Here is an 18,815-nt window from a genome sequence, read left to right on the forward strand (position 1 = left end):
GTTGCTCCAATGGAGTACTGAGAAAGTGCTGTCCTACTGAGAGTGCTGTCATTTGAATGAGATGTTAAACCCAAAGAACCACAGCTCCAGTGGAAATAAGTTCTCATGGCATTTTTTTGAAGATCTGGGGAGGTATTTCAGGTGTTCTGACCAATGTTTTATCCTTCAAGGATCATCACTAAAACAGATTATCTGGTCAATATCACATTGTTGTTTGTGAGATCCTGTTGTGCAAAAATGACCTACTGTGTTGCCCATGTAACAATGCAATGATGGTCCTTCAAAGCTGCCTCACTGGCTACAGAATGCTTTTGTGTGACTTTGAGAGGTCTTGAAGCGTGCTAAATAAATGTAAACCTCTCTTTTCTAAACTTCAGCTGAAACTATTGGTTATGTTTCTGAGGCCAACAGTCTACTTATTTCTGTTCTGAGGAAGGGTCACTCGACCTGAAACATCAACTCTTTCACTCCACAGATGCTGAGCTTTTCCAGCAATTTCTGTTTTTGTTTCTGATTTACAGTATCTGCTGTTCTTTCAGTTTTTATTTAGCCTGCTTATTTCATGTTTTAAACTTTATTTCTGACATTCATGTTAGTATTCTTGGCTATTTCTTTAGTTACAAATTCCCACTGTATTTACTGTGTTTACATTCCATGCAATGCTGAGATTAATGAGCGCTTTTCTTTCTATGTTACCCAGTTCACAAGAAATCAATCAACATGTTTGACTTCGCTTTTAATACATCTGTTAATGAGAGCTGATCATTTTGTCTGCATTGATGACAAGAATACAATATTCCTTAATGCTAACCAGCCAAACAAAATGTTTATTCAACATTTTTGTTCAATGTCACCTTCATTTATGAATGAACCAATAGTAAAGAAACACCTAGGAACATGTAGTGTAATCAAAATGTATTACGTGATTGAATAGGTCTGGTTGCATAACACAAACCCACTCTGGATTTATTTTGAAGTCAATACAAACTAATTGGATAACCCATGTTCCAAAACAATTCAGAATATTTTGGAAATTCAAGTTGGCTCAGGATTCTCGTGCAACATTATTTTGCGTGTTGCCTATCTTCTGTCAAAAAAAGGTAAGTTTTGAGAAATTGAGTTACACTGAAACACAGATTATAATTTGGTTATTTATACAGATCTTCTTTTGCCATTGCTACATTCCAAACTTAATAACAACTATGTATATTTATGTAGTGCGTTTACCATGACCAACCATTTCACATGAGTGTTATAAAAAGGAACTTCAACACTGGGTCACGGAAGGTGATATCAGATTATTAAAACTCTAAGGTCATAGAACCACATTTTAAGCGCTGTCTTCAAATAAAGTGACATGGAAAGGTGGGGGGGTTATGGCGAGGGAATTCCAGAGTATATAACCTCAGCAACTGGAGGCACAGCTACCAAGAATGGAACAATTAAAACCAGTGATACTAGAGGCCAGAGTTAGAGCAGTTCAGATATCTTGGAGGGTTGTAGATTGGGAGAAAATTAGAGATAACGAAGGTCGAGGCAGTGAAGAGTTTGAAGAACGAGGATGAGAATTTTAAAATCCAGTATGGGCTTGGCCAGGAGCCAGTGCAGGTGAACAAACACAGGGGAACAAGCCTTGCAGTGAGTTGAGACACTGGCACTAGAATTAGATTAGATTAGATTAGATTACATTACAGTGTGGAAACAGGCCCTTCGGCCCAACAAGTCCACACCGACCCGCCGAAGCGTAACCCACCCATACCCCTACATTTACCCCTTCACCTAACACTACGGGCAATTTAGCATGGCCAATTCACCTGACCCTGCACATCTTTGGACTGTGGGAGGAAACCGGAGCACCCGGAGGAAACCCACGCTGACACTGGGAGAACGTGCAAACTCCACACAGTCCGTCGCCTGAGGCAGGAATTGAACCCGGGTCTCAGGCGCTGTGAGGCAGCAGTGCTAACCACTGTGCCACCGTGCCGCCCACAAATTCAAGTTTATGCATCAGCCAACTCTGTGTTGGAATAATTGAGTGTAGGGGTAACCTTCAGTTGGGCATTCCTGGCACAGTAAGTCAAGGCCAGCAAAAGCAGAGTGCTGGAGAAGCACAGCAGTCCTGGCAGCATCTGCAGAGAGGACACAGAGTTACTGTTTTGAGTCCAGTGAGCCTTCATCAGACCTGAGTCTCAGGAGGTTTCGAATACCAGGAGAAAATCCTGATAAAGTTTCCTGATGAAGAGCTTATGCTCGAAATGCCGAGTCTCTTGCTCCTCGGATGCTGCTTTCCAGCACCACACTTTTTTTGAAGTTTCTAATACCAGCCCAGGGACTTGGATACAGTCAATCAGCTACATGGAACATTCAGAGTCAGGATCCTGTCCTTAAAAGGGGTAAGTAGCCTAATGTCGATCAACTTGACTGTTTCCGTTACAGTGTGGGCTGATTTCCTCATGAGATGAGAGAGAAGGCAGGTTTTAATTGAGATGAAAGTGGTAGCTAATATCTTGGTAGAGTTAGGCAGGTGCCTGGAGTGAGTGAGTAGGCAGTGTAGAGGGCATGTGGGGTTAGAGCTGATGGGTTGGGGTCAGTGAAAATGAGTGTGGGAAGCTGTTGCATACCATAGAATGATAGCTTATGAGCCTTTGTGGAAGTTGATTACAGTAGTGTATAGAGAGAGTGACTGTGAGAGATTAGAAAGATGACAGTGGCACTCATGCTGCTAGAATGGGAATGGTCATTGAGCTTCTTCCTACATTGCTATGCATTCCTCCAGACAGCTGAGACTGCACTAATCCAGGTGGGAATCTCAGACCTGGTTGGCACAATCTGATGTCATGGTGTCTTCTGCTGGTCCTGGTGGAAGAGGTCATCTTGCTGCTGCACTGCCCCATCCAGCAGGAACTTCAGGTACCTTCTTCAAAACAACATGCCAATTTCCCCTTCTCTTCCACATTGAAGCAAATGTTGTGAAACCAAACAGGGCAGCTCCAAACTAAAGCTTGGCTGGATGCACAATAGACTTTTAAAGATGATACTGTCACCAGGAATGCTGGTCCATTCTAGGATATTCTGGCAGCCACAGGCTGTTCTGGAACAATGAGTGGTAGAATGGACTAGAATGAGAGAGGGGCCTTCGAGTCGTGTAGGTATGTAATGAGACGAGTTTGAAAAGATGTGGCAAGAAAACTCTCAAGGCCTCACAGAGAGAAACCCTTCATAAACCTTGACAAAACTGGTGCTTAGGGGGAAAGAAACACATGCTTCTGCTCATTAAGGCAGTTCGATATAGTTTTGATCTGAATACAAATTCAAAGCTTTAAGTTAACTTAGGGGAACCTCACCAGAACTAGTTTCTAGTCAGTGGAGCTTCCAAGCTAGGAGATTTTGGATAAAAATCAAGTTACCAGAACTGAGAAAGTTTAGGCCCTCAGAATTGTGAGCAGAATCAGAAAGAAATTTTAGAATTGTCTCCACGGTTCAAGAAAAGGAACTGGAGAAAGTCAATAAAGTAAAGATTTTTTAAAAATACAACTGAAAGGAGTGATATTTCTCTGGAGTTGAGTCTCCGTTAAGGCTAGTGTTGGGAAATAGATTGAAACTTTGTTTTGATTTTTCTGTTAATTCCTTCTGAGTGTGTGTCTATGTCCGTGTGTGTAAAATATATCTTTGTTTAGTTCTTTTGTGTAATAAATTTGTTGTTTCGTTAAAGAGCATCAGCAACCTCATGACAATATATTTCAGAGACCAACCACCGTAAAGATCATTTGTTTAATTTTTGCTGTTGGTCAATCAAGCTGGGTATCATTTGGAATCTGACTTGTGCAGAATGATCATCAGCTGTGACAACAGCATGTTCCTGGTGTACTGAAAAAGATTTGCATCAGCCTCAAAACTCTTTCTGTTTCTAATCTAACTCGACTGCATGAGGGAAGAAAGGGGAACATCCAATACCTGCCGCATAACCAATCTGAACACATTTGAGCCATGTCAAACTTCTGCTTTCACAGAACCATGGAGCCATAGAAACACTACAGCACAGAAACAGGCCATTGTATGTGCTCTGGCTGAATAAATTGGTGCCCATCCTAATCTCATTTCTCAGTACTTTGTTCACTTCAGGTGCAGATCTAGATTTCTTTTCAACATTTGCCGTAAATGTGTCATTGGTAACGGCTCCTCTGAATCGAGGATGACATCTGTCAGGTTGGATGACACTCCCCGCCCCTCCGCCCTTGAGCCCCGCCCCTCCAATTGCCACCAGGACAGAACCCCACTGGTCCTCACCTACCACCCCACCAACCTCCATATACATCGTATCATCCGTCGTCATTTCCGCCACCACAAAACGGACCCCACCACCAGGGATATATTTCCCTCCCCTCCCCTCCCCTATCAGCGTTCCGAAAAGACCACTCCCTCCGTGACTCCCTCGTCAGGTCCACACCCCCCACCAACCCAACCTCCACTCCCGGCACCTTCCCTTGCAACAGCAAGAAATGCAAAACTTGCACCCACACCTCCCCCTTTACTTCCCTCCAAGGCCCCAAGGGATCCTTCCATATCCGCCACAAATTCACCTGCACCTCCACACACATCATTTACTGCATCCGCTGCACCCGATGTGGCCTCCTCTATATTGGGGAGACAGGCCGCCTACTTGCGGAACGTTTCAGAGAACACCTCTGGGACACCCGGACCAACCAACCCAACCATCCCGTGGCTCAACATTTCAACTCCCCCTCCCACTCCATCAAGGACATGCAGGTCCTTGGACTCCTCCATCGGCAGATCATAGCAACACGACGGTTGGAGGAAGAATGCCTTATCTTTCACCTAGGAACCCTCCAACCACAAGGGATGAACTCAGATTTCTCCAGTTTCCTCATTTCCCCTCCCCCCACCTTGTCTCAGTCAAATCCCTCGAACTCAGCACCGCCTTCCTAACCTGCAATCTTCTTCCTGACCTCTCCGCCCCCACCCCCACTCCTGCCTAACACCCTCACCTTGACCTCCTTCCACCTATCGCATTTCCAACGCCCCTCCCCCAAGTCCCTCCTCCCTACCTTTTATCTTAGCCTGCTGGACACACTTTCCTCGATCCTGAAGAAGGGTCCATGCCCGAAACGTCGATTCTCCTGCTTCTTGGATGCTGCCTGACCTGCTGCGCTTTTCCAGCAACACATTTTCAGTGCAGTGGATGAGTCCTCACATGGCAGGAGAAGGCCAACTTTGGATGCACTAGTTTCTTTGGCAGTGGGTGCACATTGTTACATCTGGAAATGCAGTTCTCGTGGGTTCCTTCTCCTTCCACTATGGCTGCTGTTCCATCTCACAGGTTTCTGACCCTCTTCGTGCCTTGATAGATGAAGAGATGCCATGTTGAATGGTCAGCAGCTTTCTCCTCCGTCGATGAATGTGAAACATGAAGGCATATTTGTGAAGGTGCTGAATTGCACACATTATGAACTTTTCAAAAGAAACCATTTCTGTAAGTGCTTTCTAGAAAGCTACCTACCTACTTACCTTTAACCATAACTTCAGCCAATTTCTCATTATCTTCCCCCAAACTTTGTATCTGTTTTCCTGTGTGAAGCAAGTTTTGAGATGTTCCTTGAACATTAGGGTAATTCCAAGCCACAGTTGTACTAAAGCATTGGGCACATGATCGTGTTCACTGAAACTGTATAAACTTTAATAGTTCTTTCATTTTAAGTTAAACTTTTCAAAATTCTGGATGGGAAAAACAAAAGCATGGTGGCATCTTGGACTTTTTCTTTGCGAGACGTAAAAGGACATTTTTAAACTGTTGTATGATTGTTTTTCTTTCCCCAGTAAAGCCATACCTTTGACTGATTTCCTGCAGACCTGAAATGTTATGACCTTTAACCCTAGCAGTCGAAACTGAAATATTGCCTCCTCTGGGGGACTGAAAATTTTAGTTAGCAGTGAATGAATTTTCTGTTTGGTATTGTTATTTTGCCGATAGGGAAGTGAAATTCACAGGCCTCTCAGTTTACCTCTCCACTACTTGCACTGTCTACTGCAGATTTTGGATAAATTCACACTGACATTTTAACACGCAGCAATGCCATCCATGGCTTCATAGACAGGATGTCAGATCTCTGTATACCTCCAAAACCAAAACCTGGTTTATTAGATATAATTGACTGGACCTGAATTCCATGCCGTGCTGCAACAGATGGAATCTATCTTGGATTATCAGTGAAACATTTAAGAGAGCTTGTCTTGAGGGACAGGTGCCCATCAATGCTCTGGATTTCCACTGAGATATTTTCACCTAATTCTCTGGCCAAGATCCCTTGGGATTCATAGAATGGCAGTTTTATGATCTTTCCAATATTACTCTTCTTTAGTGATTACCCACCGATTTCCTAACGAACGTATTAGGTTAAAATTTTCTACAAAGGCATCTTATCATCAAGATATATGTTGCAGAAATTGTACTTTCCCTGGTACTCATACAGATTAGAAAACATTTTACTTCTCTGCAATACAGTCATCTCTAAATTATGGCACACCACTATCTGAGGTTGCTCTGCACTGTGATTAGCCAATGGCAGTTTTCAGTGATGATGCAGACTGACCGCTTGCAAGGTGCAGATGAAGTGCATCTCTTCAGTCTGCATGCAGACTTGGGCTTTCATGGCAACCACTTTTAATTATAGCAGGGAGTGTGCGGTTTTATCATCTGATTTGAGAAAAAGATTCCATAGAAAGTTTTAAAATTTCCCAGATATTCCAGAGGGACGTGGATATTTTTTCAGAAGTGACTCTCCGCCAGACTGGAGTTCCACAGAATAATGGTAGCTTAAAACTGTGTAAGACGGCCTTTTGGAAATAAGTCTTTCACATCTCCCTGACATTAACGTGCTCAGCAGACAGGTCAGAATCTTAGGTTATATTTGGCACTTTTCCCATCAATTCACCCGCATGTAATTAATTAATGTGCAACTCCAATCCAGCTGGTTGCTTAGTTTGTTAGGGAAAGCTCTGCAATATGCCTACAAAGCCAATGACCAGAATGAGAATCTCTCGCACTGAACAAAGAAATGATCATCTGGAAACGTACTAAAGTCTAATTGTTGCTCCTAGAATCAGATGCTTGTCATTTCTGTGTGGTTGACCCTCCTGTTCCTCTTAAAATAATGATGGGAGATCATGGAATTCCTGCAGAAATTCCACTCGATTATATTTGATGTGCTGAGTATTAACAAATGGGTAAATGTTGTTTTGGGATTTGTATTTATGTTACTATAAATCAAGAATTTTAGTATCCTGGGAGAAGTGAAAACACGAATTTACCAATCTAACTTGAATGAGACTTACTGAATTCATATTTGGACATTGCCCACACTATCTCCCCCACTGACTTTTTCTAGTGATTCCTTTAGTAATTCTTACTGTAAGTCTTCTGTGAAAGAACAAATGAATTTCTCAGTGGCTTCATTGCCAATCAGTGACAATTTAACATCTGGGAATATGGGAACTGTGCCTGTGTGTGCCATACAAATGAGTTTTATTTAAACATACATAAACTTTAATTTCCTTCAAACATTGCATAATGTGATATGAGTGCAAAAATTGTCTGCCTGTTTTTCTTATTTAGGTTATAATGGATCAATGGGTGGCAGTAAGGGCCACAAAACTCAAGAATTTTTAATCTAGCTCTCTAGTAGCTGCTGTCTCTGTTCAGCCAACAGGAGCAGGAGTTGAAATTGTTAATATTATGCACTGAAGTGATCAACCACTCACCAGCTGTCACATTCAACAAACGCACAACTAGAATAAGTACCCCTGCCATATCCAAGTCGCTGTTTCTCCTGGCAATGAGACTCATTCACAAAGCCTTGGGGAAAAAAGTACTCTTTATTTTCCCTCTACTAAACCATTGTGATTGAGACAGTAATGTGATCATGTACATTAGTCTATTTAAAAATGCAATCACATAATTATCCTTAAGTTTGTTTTTTAATGACACTTTTGGAAGTATTGTAGAATTGTTTAAAGTTTGAGTATCTTGAACAAAGCTGGAGAGCTTGAAGCTGCACTGCTGCATTTAAAGTAATTAAAAATTTGATGAGGCACATTAATATGACTAACAGCATGTTAACGAGCCTCTCGGTCGAACTGGAAGAGAGGGAACATGATAAACAGGAGGAATGTGATTAACGAAACATGGCACTAAAATGAATGAATTGAGCTATTGTTCTTTAGCTCGTCGAGAGATTTTCCCAGGGGACCAGACTGTTGGCATTGTGAGGAAGTTGCTAAGACTGGAGCATTTGCCTGGTTTTAAGCTACATTTCTTTGTTTTTGCTATCATACACTGTTACTTTTCTCATATACATAGATATACAAACAACTGAAAACAAGTCATGCCCCCACCGTTATATGGTACACTCTCCCTGCTGTGTTTTAATGGACCTTTCTGTTTATGCCAATTCATTTAACACTTCATTCAGTCCTCATAAATTGCAGTACGCTTCTTTTATTTTATCAGCACCTATTTTGCTTTAATTTTAGAGCCAGACTTTAACAGCATGTTTTTCAGACCACAGCTCTGTTCTGATTTGTGGCTAAATTGCAAACCTGGGAACATTGGAAGAAGCATAAATCATTAATCATTCACAGTGAACAAGGACAGCAGACACTAACACATGGTAATGATGCCCGTTGTTAGTTGCAGTCAATTTCCACACAAAACAGGAGACAACCTGTCCCAGGAGAAAGGAAATAATAGATACCCTCAATCTCAACAAGGAAGAAATTGTCCGTTTATAAGTGGCAAGCAGTACCAAAGAAAGGTTTTCTAATAAACATGTTTCAGTTGTATAGTGATCAGTTTATTTCTATACAATCGATGACACATCATTATTCAACCAGGCAAGGATCAAACAAATCTCAGACAGTCTCATACTCAGTCAGCAAGCGTACAAATTGTAATTTCATAGTTAGATAATTGCACATCATTTACATTCTCTCCGGTTGATGATCTTACTAGGAACAGGAATTATAAAGCTGCCCAATTTTAATCCTCTTGGCAGCCTCACTGTGATCACATGTCAACAAATACCAGTGGGGAAAGTGACCCACCTTGCTGAAAACAGCAAGAGTCTTCAGTAATATTGGAGCATCGCAGCAGGGGTAAGTCTTTATGTTGGTGGAGAACAACGTGAACTGACAACATTTGAAACCTGAAATAAAACCAGAAAATGCTCAAAAGGTCCAGCAGTTCAATTGACATCTACAACAGAAAGGGAAATGGTGCTGTTTGCTTTAACTCTTCAGTTCCTACTGTAGGATGTAGGTTCTGATGAAACATTGCACTCATATGTTCCTGCCATTAAGAAACTAATTGGCACTGCTGGGCATTTCTCTCCAATCCTCCTTCAGATTTTTGGTATACATTTTTTTTATTTCCAAATCAGACTGTTTTTTTCTGTTGTGACACCCAAGGAACTTGTGATTCTCAATTTACCCTCTTTCCCTGAATGGAAAAATGGTGATTTTCATTTGCACAGAAATATTCTTGGAGGTTTGGAAGTCCCCTTTGTACATTATCTGTTTTGATTCACGGTTCAGAAAATGCACTGTTTTCAGATTTGAATAAATGACAGAGTTAGAAGGTATTCTGTTGTCAGTTAAATAATCCAGAAAAGGACATCTACAAATATATTTCTAATCACACACTTAGTCTGTTGCTGCTGTGGTCTGAATTTAATGAAGCAGTATATTGTGACTGACGGAAAGGGGAAATAGGATACATGTTGATGATACAAAAATTAAAAGATGCAGCGTTTATAATATTCATTACAGGAAGATAGTTAAGCAAAAGTTTCTGCAATAACTTACTGGCCAAACCAAATTTGTTTCTTTGTTTCTGCAAAAACCTAACCCTGTTACCTCTTGCCGTTGTGTGTATTGACCTGGCTAAGCCAGCATTTATTTATTACCCGTTCCTAATTGTCTTTGAAAATGTGCTGGGTCACACAAACCCGTCTGCCCAGATTTTCACTCTGGTTGTGCAGAGACAGGACAATTTCTGGATTAATGAAACTTATTTTTAAAAATGGGAGACATGGGATTTTTCAGTCTGGAGGGGCCGGTAGATTTCAGGGATGGGACAGGCAACCGTATAGGCAGGCTAGATGACCTGCTTTGGGGAACTGGCATTCAGTACCGTTTAAAACTACGGAAAAAATACCTAAAAGATTACATCAACCCTCACCTTGCTTATACTGCATCCAATGACAACCCATCCCATCTCATGGCTCACAATCATGACTCCTCAGACATCCCTCTGTCTCCGTGCCCCCACCACATCAAGCTGTGACCCACCAAGTAATCCCTATGGCCCATCAATTTCCAATACAAAGCCATGCTCCTGCACCCATCCTACACCCCATTCTCTCAACATCAAGCTATGGTCCTCCACCACATCTGCATGGCCTTTTTGCAACTGCGTGCAAACTCACCGATCTATAACCACCACTCCATCACCCTTTGCCTTTACATTCACCATGTCAGCTGATTCAGTTGTATGGACCTTCATGTATGGACCTTCAGGCAGAGATGAAATGAAATGATGTTCCATAAAACAAAGTTCCAAGTGTCGATTACAAATTTCACTATATTGAAAAAACCCTTTTGTTTCATAATATATCACATATACATTCCTTCAATTAAATAATGCCTTGAAACACCAAACATTTCATTGCATAATCCCCTATTGGAGTACATAGTCCCACACTGGAGAATTGATGTTTTGGGCATAAGCCCTTCATCAGAAATGTGGGGGGTGGGGAGGGGGTTGAGAGAACTTCAGGTCCCCGTCCCACTCCGCCAAGGACATGCAAGTCCTGGGCCCTCTCCACCGCCAAGTCCTAACCACCCGACACCTGGAGGAAGGATGCCTCATCTTCTGCCTTGGGACCCTCCGACCACATGGAATCAATGTCGATTTCACCAGTTTCCTTATGTCCCCTCCACCCATCTCATCCCAGATCCAACCTTCCAGCTCATCACCACCCTCTTGAACTGTCCTACTTGTCCATCTTTCTTTCAACCAGTTCATCTTCCTTCCAACCTATCCACTCCACCCTCCACTTCGACTTATCATGATCATCAACCCCCCACCTGCATCTACCTATTGCCTTCCCAGCTACCTTCACCCTCCCTGGGTGCTGCCTGACTGGCTGTTCTTTTGCAGCGCCATACATTTCGACTCTGATCTCCAGCAACTGCAGTCCTCACTTTCTCCTAATATTTGTAACTATCATTCAAAATGGCAAGCATCCTCATGTTAACGGATAGTTATTCAGTACTAATCCTGCAATGGAAGCCTTGAGGCAGAAGTCACTTGCTAGCTTGATAGCTCCCTTCGACAGGTACTTCTAACAGTTTTGACAGGTTTGTGGACAGTTCCAATGAGCTTGACAGTTTAACGTTTTAGCATTTTCTATGCACATTTAATCGTTCCAGGGGCACTTGGAGTTCCCAAAGGTGTCCTGGTACTAGATCCAAAGGGGTATTGAATAAGCTGGGGATAGTGCCAGGTGGGGTCTCTGCTGCCATCTTTCTTCCATCCAATGAAGCCTGAGCTGGGTAGTTCAGGAAAGGAGTTCCTATCTAGATACTAACTGAGTCCCTTAAAGTCGGTATTTAACAAACTGCTATTGTTAAAATGCAGAAAAACAACATCAGTCACATTCTTTTCATCAAACTTTCTGCTACTAAATCAGAAAATTCCATTAAATTAGTCACCCTTTTATAAATCAGTGCTGGCTGTTAATTAACCTGTGAATATTTTCCCTTGATCATTGTTCCTATACTTCACACACCACTGATGTTAATCTGACAGGCCTGTAGCTTTTGGGATTGTCCTTTCAGCCATTCTTGAAAAAGGATATCACATATGCTCCTCCATATCAATGGAAGGTTCGAAGAGGAAGGTAAGTTCTTTTGCTATCTCCACTCCTATTTACCTTCAACAACTTGGGCTGCATACCACCCAAGACCAGATGACTTGCCTTTCCTAAGCGTAGCCAGCTTTTAAGTAGAATTATATATACACACACACACACACACAGACAAACACACAGAGGCACATATGCAAATGTCAGATGACTGCTACTTTTTACTCTGTGCATGTGTGGCACTTTGATATGGGAAGCATAAAATGTTTGTGGTCTGACATCTTTGTAAGGTGTAACTAATAGATGGCACTGAACATTACTTTAAATTCTATGATTAAAAACCATTCCACAAAGTCCTGTATTTTTTAAAAAGGGGAGGGGTTATGTTTTTTTTAAATAAAAACTCGCTCATGGGGCATTGGTGTCGCTGCCCATCCCAAGTGTTACTCTTGGGTACATGTTAGTGAGCTGCACTCTTGAACTGTTACAGTCCGTGGATCAGTATTTACTCAGAATTAAATTCTGACAACTTATTGGAGTTGATCTATAGGCTCAAAGTTCAATGAGTGAAAATTCAGAACTGGATCTCAAGACAATGGTTTTAACAGTTACAGCATCTGTATGAGGTTAAAGTTACACAGTTCAAAACCAAACTAGCATTAATGAGGTTAATCATCATGAGCAGTCAAGCCATGAAATTTAATATCTTGAGTTAACAATCGAAATGTATCATTTGCAGGATAAAGAAAGGAACAATTAAATGTATCATTGCGGAGGTTTATGCATCAATATTTTGCTTCTAATAGGTCATTGCCCTAAGACTGAAGCATCATACACATTCAAAACAGACACTTTTTAACTACACTCAGATGCTTGGATAGCTTGTGTCAACTCTCTTAGGGGCACAGTAGCATTTCTGGTATCACTTTGAAACATGTCAAATGAGATTGAGCCTAGATAAAACCAGAGTGAACTTTTAATGGAATCAGAGGGAATTAACAAATCAGAATGGGATATAAGCAACAAAGCTAAACTGCAGAAAGAGGTGAGATTTGACACAATTCACATAAGGATCAAATTTAGATGTTCTGCCTCCTCATTAATTGTTTACACATCTATCTAGAGTTGGGGAAAGTGTTCCCTTTAGTATTGCACACTGCAGTTTCCTGAAATGAGACACTTCACAAGAGGCAATTTCCTCTGCATTGCAAAAGCAATTGTAATCCCATTCTTGTATTGATCCCCTTTTAAGACCATAAGAAATAGGTACAGGAGTAGGCCATTCAGCCCCTAAAGCCTGATCCATCATTCAACAGGATCGTGGTTGATCTGACATTCCTCATGCTCACTTTCCTGCCCTTTCCTCGCAGCCCTTGGTTCCCTGACTGATCAAGAATTTATCTATTTCAGTGTTAAATATACACAAAGATTATGTTCCCACAGCTCTCTGTGGCAAGGATTTCCAATGACTCTCAACCCTCTGAGAGAAGAAATTCTCCTCATGTCAGTCTTAAATTTGTGTCTCCTTATTCTGAGACTATAGCCTTTGGTCTTCTACTCTCCCATGTAGGAAAACTCATCTCAGCATTTACCATGTCAATCTCCTTAAGAATTCTATGTTTCAATGAGATCACCTCTCATTCTTATAAGCTCCAGTGAGTAGAGGATCAACCTGTTCAGCTATTGCTCATGAAACAATCCCTCCAAACTAGGGGTTATCCAGTGAACCTTCTCTTAATTGTCTCTAATGAAAATAAAGAAAAGCACTCAGCAATCCAGATGTGGTCTTGTCAGCACCTTATATAGTTGCCTTAAAACCTCCCTACTCTTATACCCCAACTGCCTTGAAATGAGAGCCAATCTTCCATTAGCCTTCCTGATTACCCAGTGCAACTGTGTGCTAGCTTTCTGTGCCTCATGCACAAGCACCTCCAAAACCCTTTTATTGGAGCTTTCTGCAGTTTTTCTCCCATTTAAATAATACCCTGCACTTTTGTTCTCCCATTTATAAACTGTTGTGGTCCCAGCAATGGTTCCTGTGGAACCCCACTGGTCACAGGTCACTTAAAAAAATACCTTATTCCCACTTGCTGCTTCCTGCCCATGAGCCGATTCTCTATCCATGCCAATATACTACCTCCAACAGTGTGGGCTCTGATGATTTAATCTTTTGTGAGGTACCTTGTCATCTGCCTTCGGGAAGTCCAAATATAACACATCCACTGGTCCCCTTCTGTATGCATTGTTTGAGACCGCCTCAGTAAACCTGAATAAATTAGTCAGACACTTTCAATCTTACTGTATTGGAGGCAGTCCAGAGAAGGTTCACTAGGTTGATTCCAGGATTGTCTTAAGAGGCTGAGTAGGTTGGGCCTGCACACATTGTAAATTTAGAAGTTTGAGAGGCAGCCTTATTGAAAATCACTTGGCCTTTTGAGCCTGCCCCATCATTCAATATGATGATGGCAAATAATCCAACTCATTGCCTTGCTTCTGCTTTCTCTCCATATTCTTTGAGCTCTTAAGCAACATGAACTGTATCTAACTCCTTCCTGAAAATTTACCATTTATATCTAATGTAATGATAAACATAACAAGGAAAATATCCGGTCTCCATTCCTGATCTTCGATTAGTTTTATAATCCCAAGAAGAGTAATGACAGGGATTGCGATCGCACATTACAGAATACTCCCACTCATGGCCATGTTCAGTAACTAAAGACTCATGGATCCACAGTAAGGAGAGAATGTGGTCCAGCTGTGATGCTCCCATGGCTGAACAATTTGGCCAAACTTGTGATCTGGGTTCAGACAAATGAAACGAAGACCTGGCAAACCTCTTGATAAGTTTCCAGTGCTCCGATCCAACTCAGTTTATACAGCTGAAAATGGAACTCCAGTATGCTCTGAATTATCATCTCAGACTTTTACTGGCTTTGTCCTATTTCTTTCCCAAGCATTCGGAAATTATATTGAATTATTAAATGGCAGGTAAACATTTCAGCCTGTGTTTGGAAGGCAGACAAACAGATTCATAAATGGCATTTGTTCTTGAAGAATATTCATGATAGGTTTGAGAGGAAATCTTGTTTACATTTTGCCTTTAGTAAATCAATTAAGGGGAAAAGTCAGTTTACTTGCTTAGCTGCTGTCATTAACAACTGCAGCTGGTATTTTCTGACGTAGGCATTATTACTGGAGTGATTCAATTACAGACTGGCATTAGCAATGAAGCACATCAGGTTATCAGCCAAGCCGGGTGTGCACGCCAGGTATCTCTGCTTAATTAACCATTTGCCAAGCCAACTCAGTGGGAGAACAGTCTGTGCACGCAAATGAAACTACATTTGGGAACAGTGCAGCTAGTTCCTGTTAGTATTAACTTTTAAATTTACAAGAAATTTCAAGTCTTGTTACTCCTCAGCTTAAATGATGCTTAAATAAGTCCTGCAACATATTTAATTCTGTGAATTTGCCAAGGCATTACAGTTAATCCGAGCAGAATTATTATTCTTGAACTGCAAAATGGCTGTATGTAACTGTTTAATAAGACATGCCATTTCCACAGGGACTATTAGGGAACGAAATCGGCTTTCCTTACGTGGTCTGGCTTACAAGTGACACCAGTCCTCCACCACAATGACCCTCTGAAAAAGCCTAGAAAGCAGGCAGCTGTGTCAGAAAACTCAATGCCCTTCGCACAATCTGCAGTGGTTCCACAAGGAAGCTCATCAGCACCTTCTAGGGAGTAATTAGGGGTGGACAATAAATGTTGGTTTAGCCAATGACCCCCACATCCTATGAATGAATAAAAATACCTTTACTTATGGTGCATGAATTATTTTGAGAAGTGGGCACTGAAACTACTTTTCCAGAAACTAAGGAAGGTAGGTCCTAAATCCCCAGGGTTTATGAAGCTGCTCTCAGTTGTTGATTTCTCTCCAAATGACATGGTAGTCACAACTAATAAAATGTACATGAGGGAAATTAAATTTCAAATAAATCAAAATTACCTCCTGCATTCATTTTGCAACAGAGAAAATATAGTTTAATTGCTGTTTTTTGCTGCTTAGGGTGAAACATTATAATTAATTTGTCTGGTACTGTGCCATACAGATGTTAATGAACTGCAGCTGTACTTATTGACTGATTCAATAAGTCTTCGAGCAGTGAATCTCTTGAGTATTTGCTTTTGGTTCAGGCTTTAACAGTTTCAATGAGAAAAATAATCACAAATAAAGCACTATATAGAGACCATGTTAAATTTCAATTTTCATAATGAAATATTCTATTACTGGTATTAATTAATCAATTAGTTTTGAAGGAATTGCTTATGTTCCTATGATACCTTATGGTATGGAAGTGCTTTCTTGTGTAATTTAATGATAAGGTGTATATAGATTCATTGAATCCCTACTGTGTGGGAGCAGGCCATTTGGCCCATCGAATCCTCACTGACCCTTGGAAGGGCATCCCACCCAGACACAAGTCATCTTGGTAACCCTGCATTCCCCAGGGCTAATCCACCTAATTTACACATCCTTGGACAATGGCTGATCCACCTAACCTGTACATCTTTGACTGTGGAAGGAAACCTACGGAAACACTGGGAGAATGTCTATGTGGAGTTTGCACAGTTTCCCAAAGGTGGAAATGAACCCAGGTCCCTGGTGCTGTGAGACAGCGGTGCTAACCATTGTGCCATCATGCCATATATAAATGATGGTATGTACTGATTGTATTTAAATGGTTCTCTAAACATGGTGCTATATAATGGTGGTATGCAAATAACTGTGATTTATAGAAGTGGCATAAAATCAGGACCCAGTAATTATATATAAAGCTCGTGTGGAAAAGTGGTATGTAAGCATTTATAAACGGTGGTATTTATTACCTTTACGAGTATAGTGACTTATGTTTGAACGGGCTTGCACTTTTCCACAGTAGATCACAGCAGTTATTCTGCTGAAGAAATTAAGGCTGCTTTCTCTTTCCGTTTTTGTAACCAATTGGCCAGCTAATAACAATGACCAAGGATGTATTCAATGATCTTGCATTTTAGTGTCAACCTCAGTCATTTTGTGGGATAGTATAATAAATGAGTTACATAAAAGGCAAGCAAAGATCGAATACTAGAAATTTGGATGAAAGTAAGGCAGACTTTAATGGGATGAGGCAGAGACTCTCCACAGTAACTTGGGAAGTTCTGCTAATGGGTAAAACTGAGGAACATTGGAAGGTGTTGAGAGAAATAGTTCAACCACTGTCTAGAGGTCTTTCTGCCAAAGTACAATGAGGATCCATTCAGATGTCAGACACTCTTGTTGCCTCAAATGTAAACGTATATAAATAGTGTCCCGCAAAAGTAAGAAATAACTCTGGCCTTTACAACTGCAGGGAATGTCAGTTCCGTGTTTTGTTTTTCTTAATATGCAGAAATTGGAGAGATCTGCTCTAGAACCTGTTTATGTACTTGAAGATTTTTTATGAAGTTGTCTTTTTGCCATAAAAAAACACTCAATGCTGTGCAGAAGCAGTTTGTATCCATGTGATTGAGACACTGCACCTCACTTTTTAAAACAAACAGCCATGAACATCTAAGGAGGTAAGGGGCAGCATAAGATTAAAAGCAAGGATTTATAAAAATGCAAAGAACGTTACCAATCCCACAGAACCACCAAAGGGCCACAAAGCAGCTTATGAAAGTGGTTACAAATGATTATGAAAAGAAACTTGCAAGACAATGAGATTTCACAGTTACGTAAAGGGAAAGTACAGTCTTGGCTCACTGAAGGCTGAGACTGGGAATATTGTCTGTGAACATGGGGTGAAATGAGCTGCCAGAGGAAGTGGTGGAGGCTGGTACAATTGCAACGTTTAAGAGACATTTGGATGGGTATATGAATAGGAAGGGTTTGGAGGGATATGGGAAAGGTGTGGCAGGTGGGACTAGTTTGGGTTGGGATATCTGGTCGGCATGGACAGGTTGGACCAAAGGGTCTGTTTCCATGCTGTACACCTCTATGACTCTAAATGGTGGACATGCTGAATGTTTATTTTGTTTCAGTATTGACCGCAGAAAACTAGGATAGCTTGCTATAAGTGCCAAAGGAATTAACAGAGGATCAGGGGCAGGGTCTAAATAAAATTAGCTTAAGTAAATCATCAATAATGAGGAAATTAGTGGAATTGAAGAGTGACAGATTCCCCAGAGTGTTAAATGAGGTAAGAAAGCACATTGCCAATACCATAATCATAATCTTTTAATAGTTCCTTGGATTCATGAGTTGTATCTCTGGATTGGAAATTTGCTTACGTCGCTCACTATTTAAGAAAGATGATGGAGGGAAACCAGGGAATTACAGACAGTTAGCCTAACATCTGTATTGGGGAAATCAGGGGAGTTGAGGATTGAGTGATCACCTCGCAAAAATTCACTTAATCTGGGAGAGTCAGTGTAGATTCATGCAGGGTAGGTCATGCTTGATGAACGTCAGAGTATTTTTTGAAGAAGTAACAAAGGTAGTGGAGAGAGGTAAGTTGATAGATGTTATTTGTATGGACTTCCAGAAGGCTTTTGATATTAGCTAAGATGGAAGCCCATGTAATTGAGGGCAAATCATTGACATGGATTGGTTGAGTAGCAGGAAACGGAGCTGGAATAATAGTTAAGTACTCAAATTGGCAGTATGCGACGAATGGTGTACAACAGGGATCTGTGTTGGAGTTTCAATTATTCACATTGTTCATTAGTGGTTTCAGAAAGTGTCAAATATCCGAATTTGCTGATGATGCGAAATTGGGCAGAGTTGTAAAGAGTAGGGAAATCTCACTGCAACTGCGTAAGTTGCTGGTGGCACCATATCTGGAATACTG

The 18,815-nt window shown here is 41.1% G+C and overlaps 2 protein-coding genes across 8 annotated transcripts in view; one reads left to right on the forward strand and one right to left on the reverse strand.

Annotated features, from left to right (window-relative positions):
- Positions 1 to 18,815, forward strand: part of LOC122557675 (ankyrin repeat and BTB domain containing 2b) — a 211,104-nt gene that overhangs the window by 91,468 nt on the left and 100,821 nt on the right. The window lies entirely within an intron of this gene.
- Positions 1 to 18,815, reverse strand: part of LOC122557676 (uncharacterized) — a 38,897-nt gene that overhangs the window by 5,754 nt on the left and 14,328 nt on the right. For 2 of the 6 annotated variants that reach the window (XR_015760117.1, XR_006313905.2), the window contains exons 3-4: positions 10,500 to 10,584; positions 8,863 to 9,218 (exon numbers count right to left, since the gene is read on the reverse strand). Coding sequence is in view for 1 of the 6 variants with exons in the window: in XM_087996333.1 (XP_087852459.1) it covers positions 9,118 to 9,218 (101 nt within the window). In the remaining 5 variants the exon portion in view is untranslated. Of the gene's footprint in view, positions 1 to 8,862; positions 9,219 to 10,499; positions 10,585 to 18,815 lie in introns of those variants that run through there. The other 4 variants (XR_015760119.1, XM_087996333.1, XR_015760120.1 and 1 more) reach the window with 2 other exon arrangements.

This window comes from Chiloscyllium plagiosum, unplaced genomic scaffold (genome assembly GCF_037043375.1).
Source record: "Chiloscyllium plagiosum isolate Xiang-an unplaced genomic scaffold, Cpla_swu_hap1 HiC_scaffold_18, whole genome shotgun sequence".
Taxonomy (NCBI): domain Eukaryota; kingdom Metazoa; phylum Chordata; class Chondrichthyes; order Orectolobiformes; family Hemiscylliidae; genus Chiloscyllium; species Chiloscyllium plagiosum.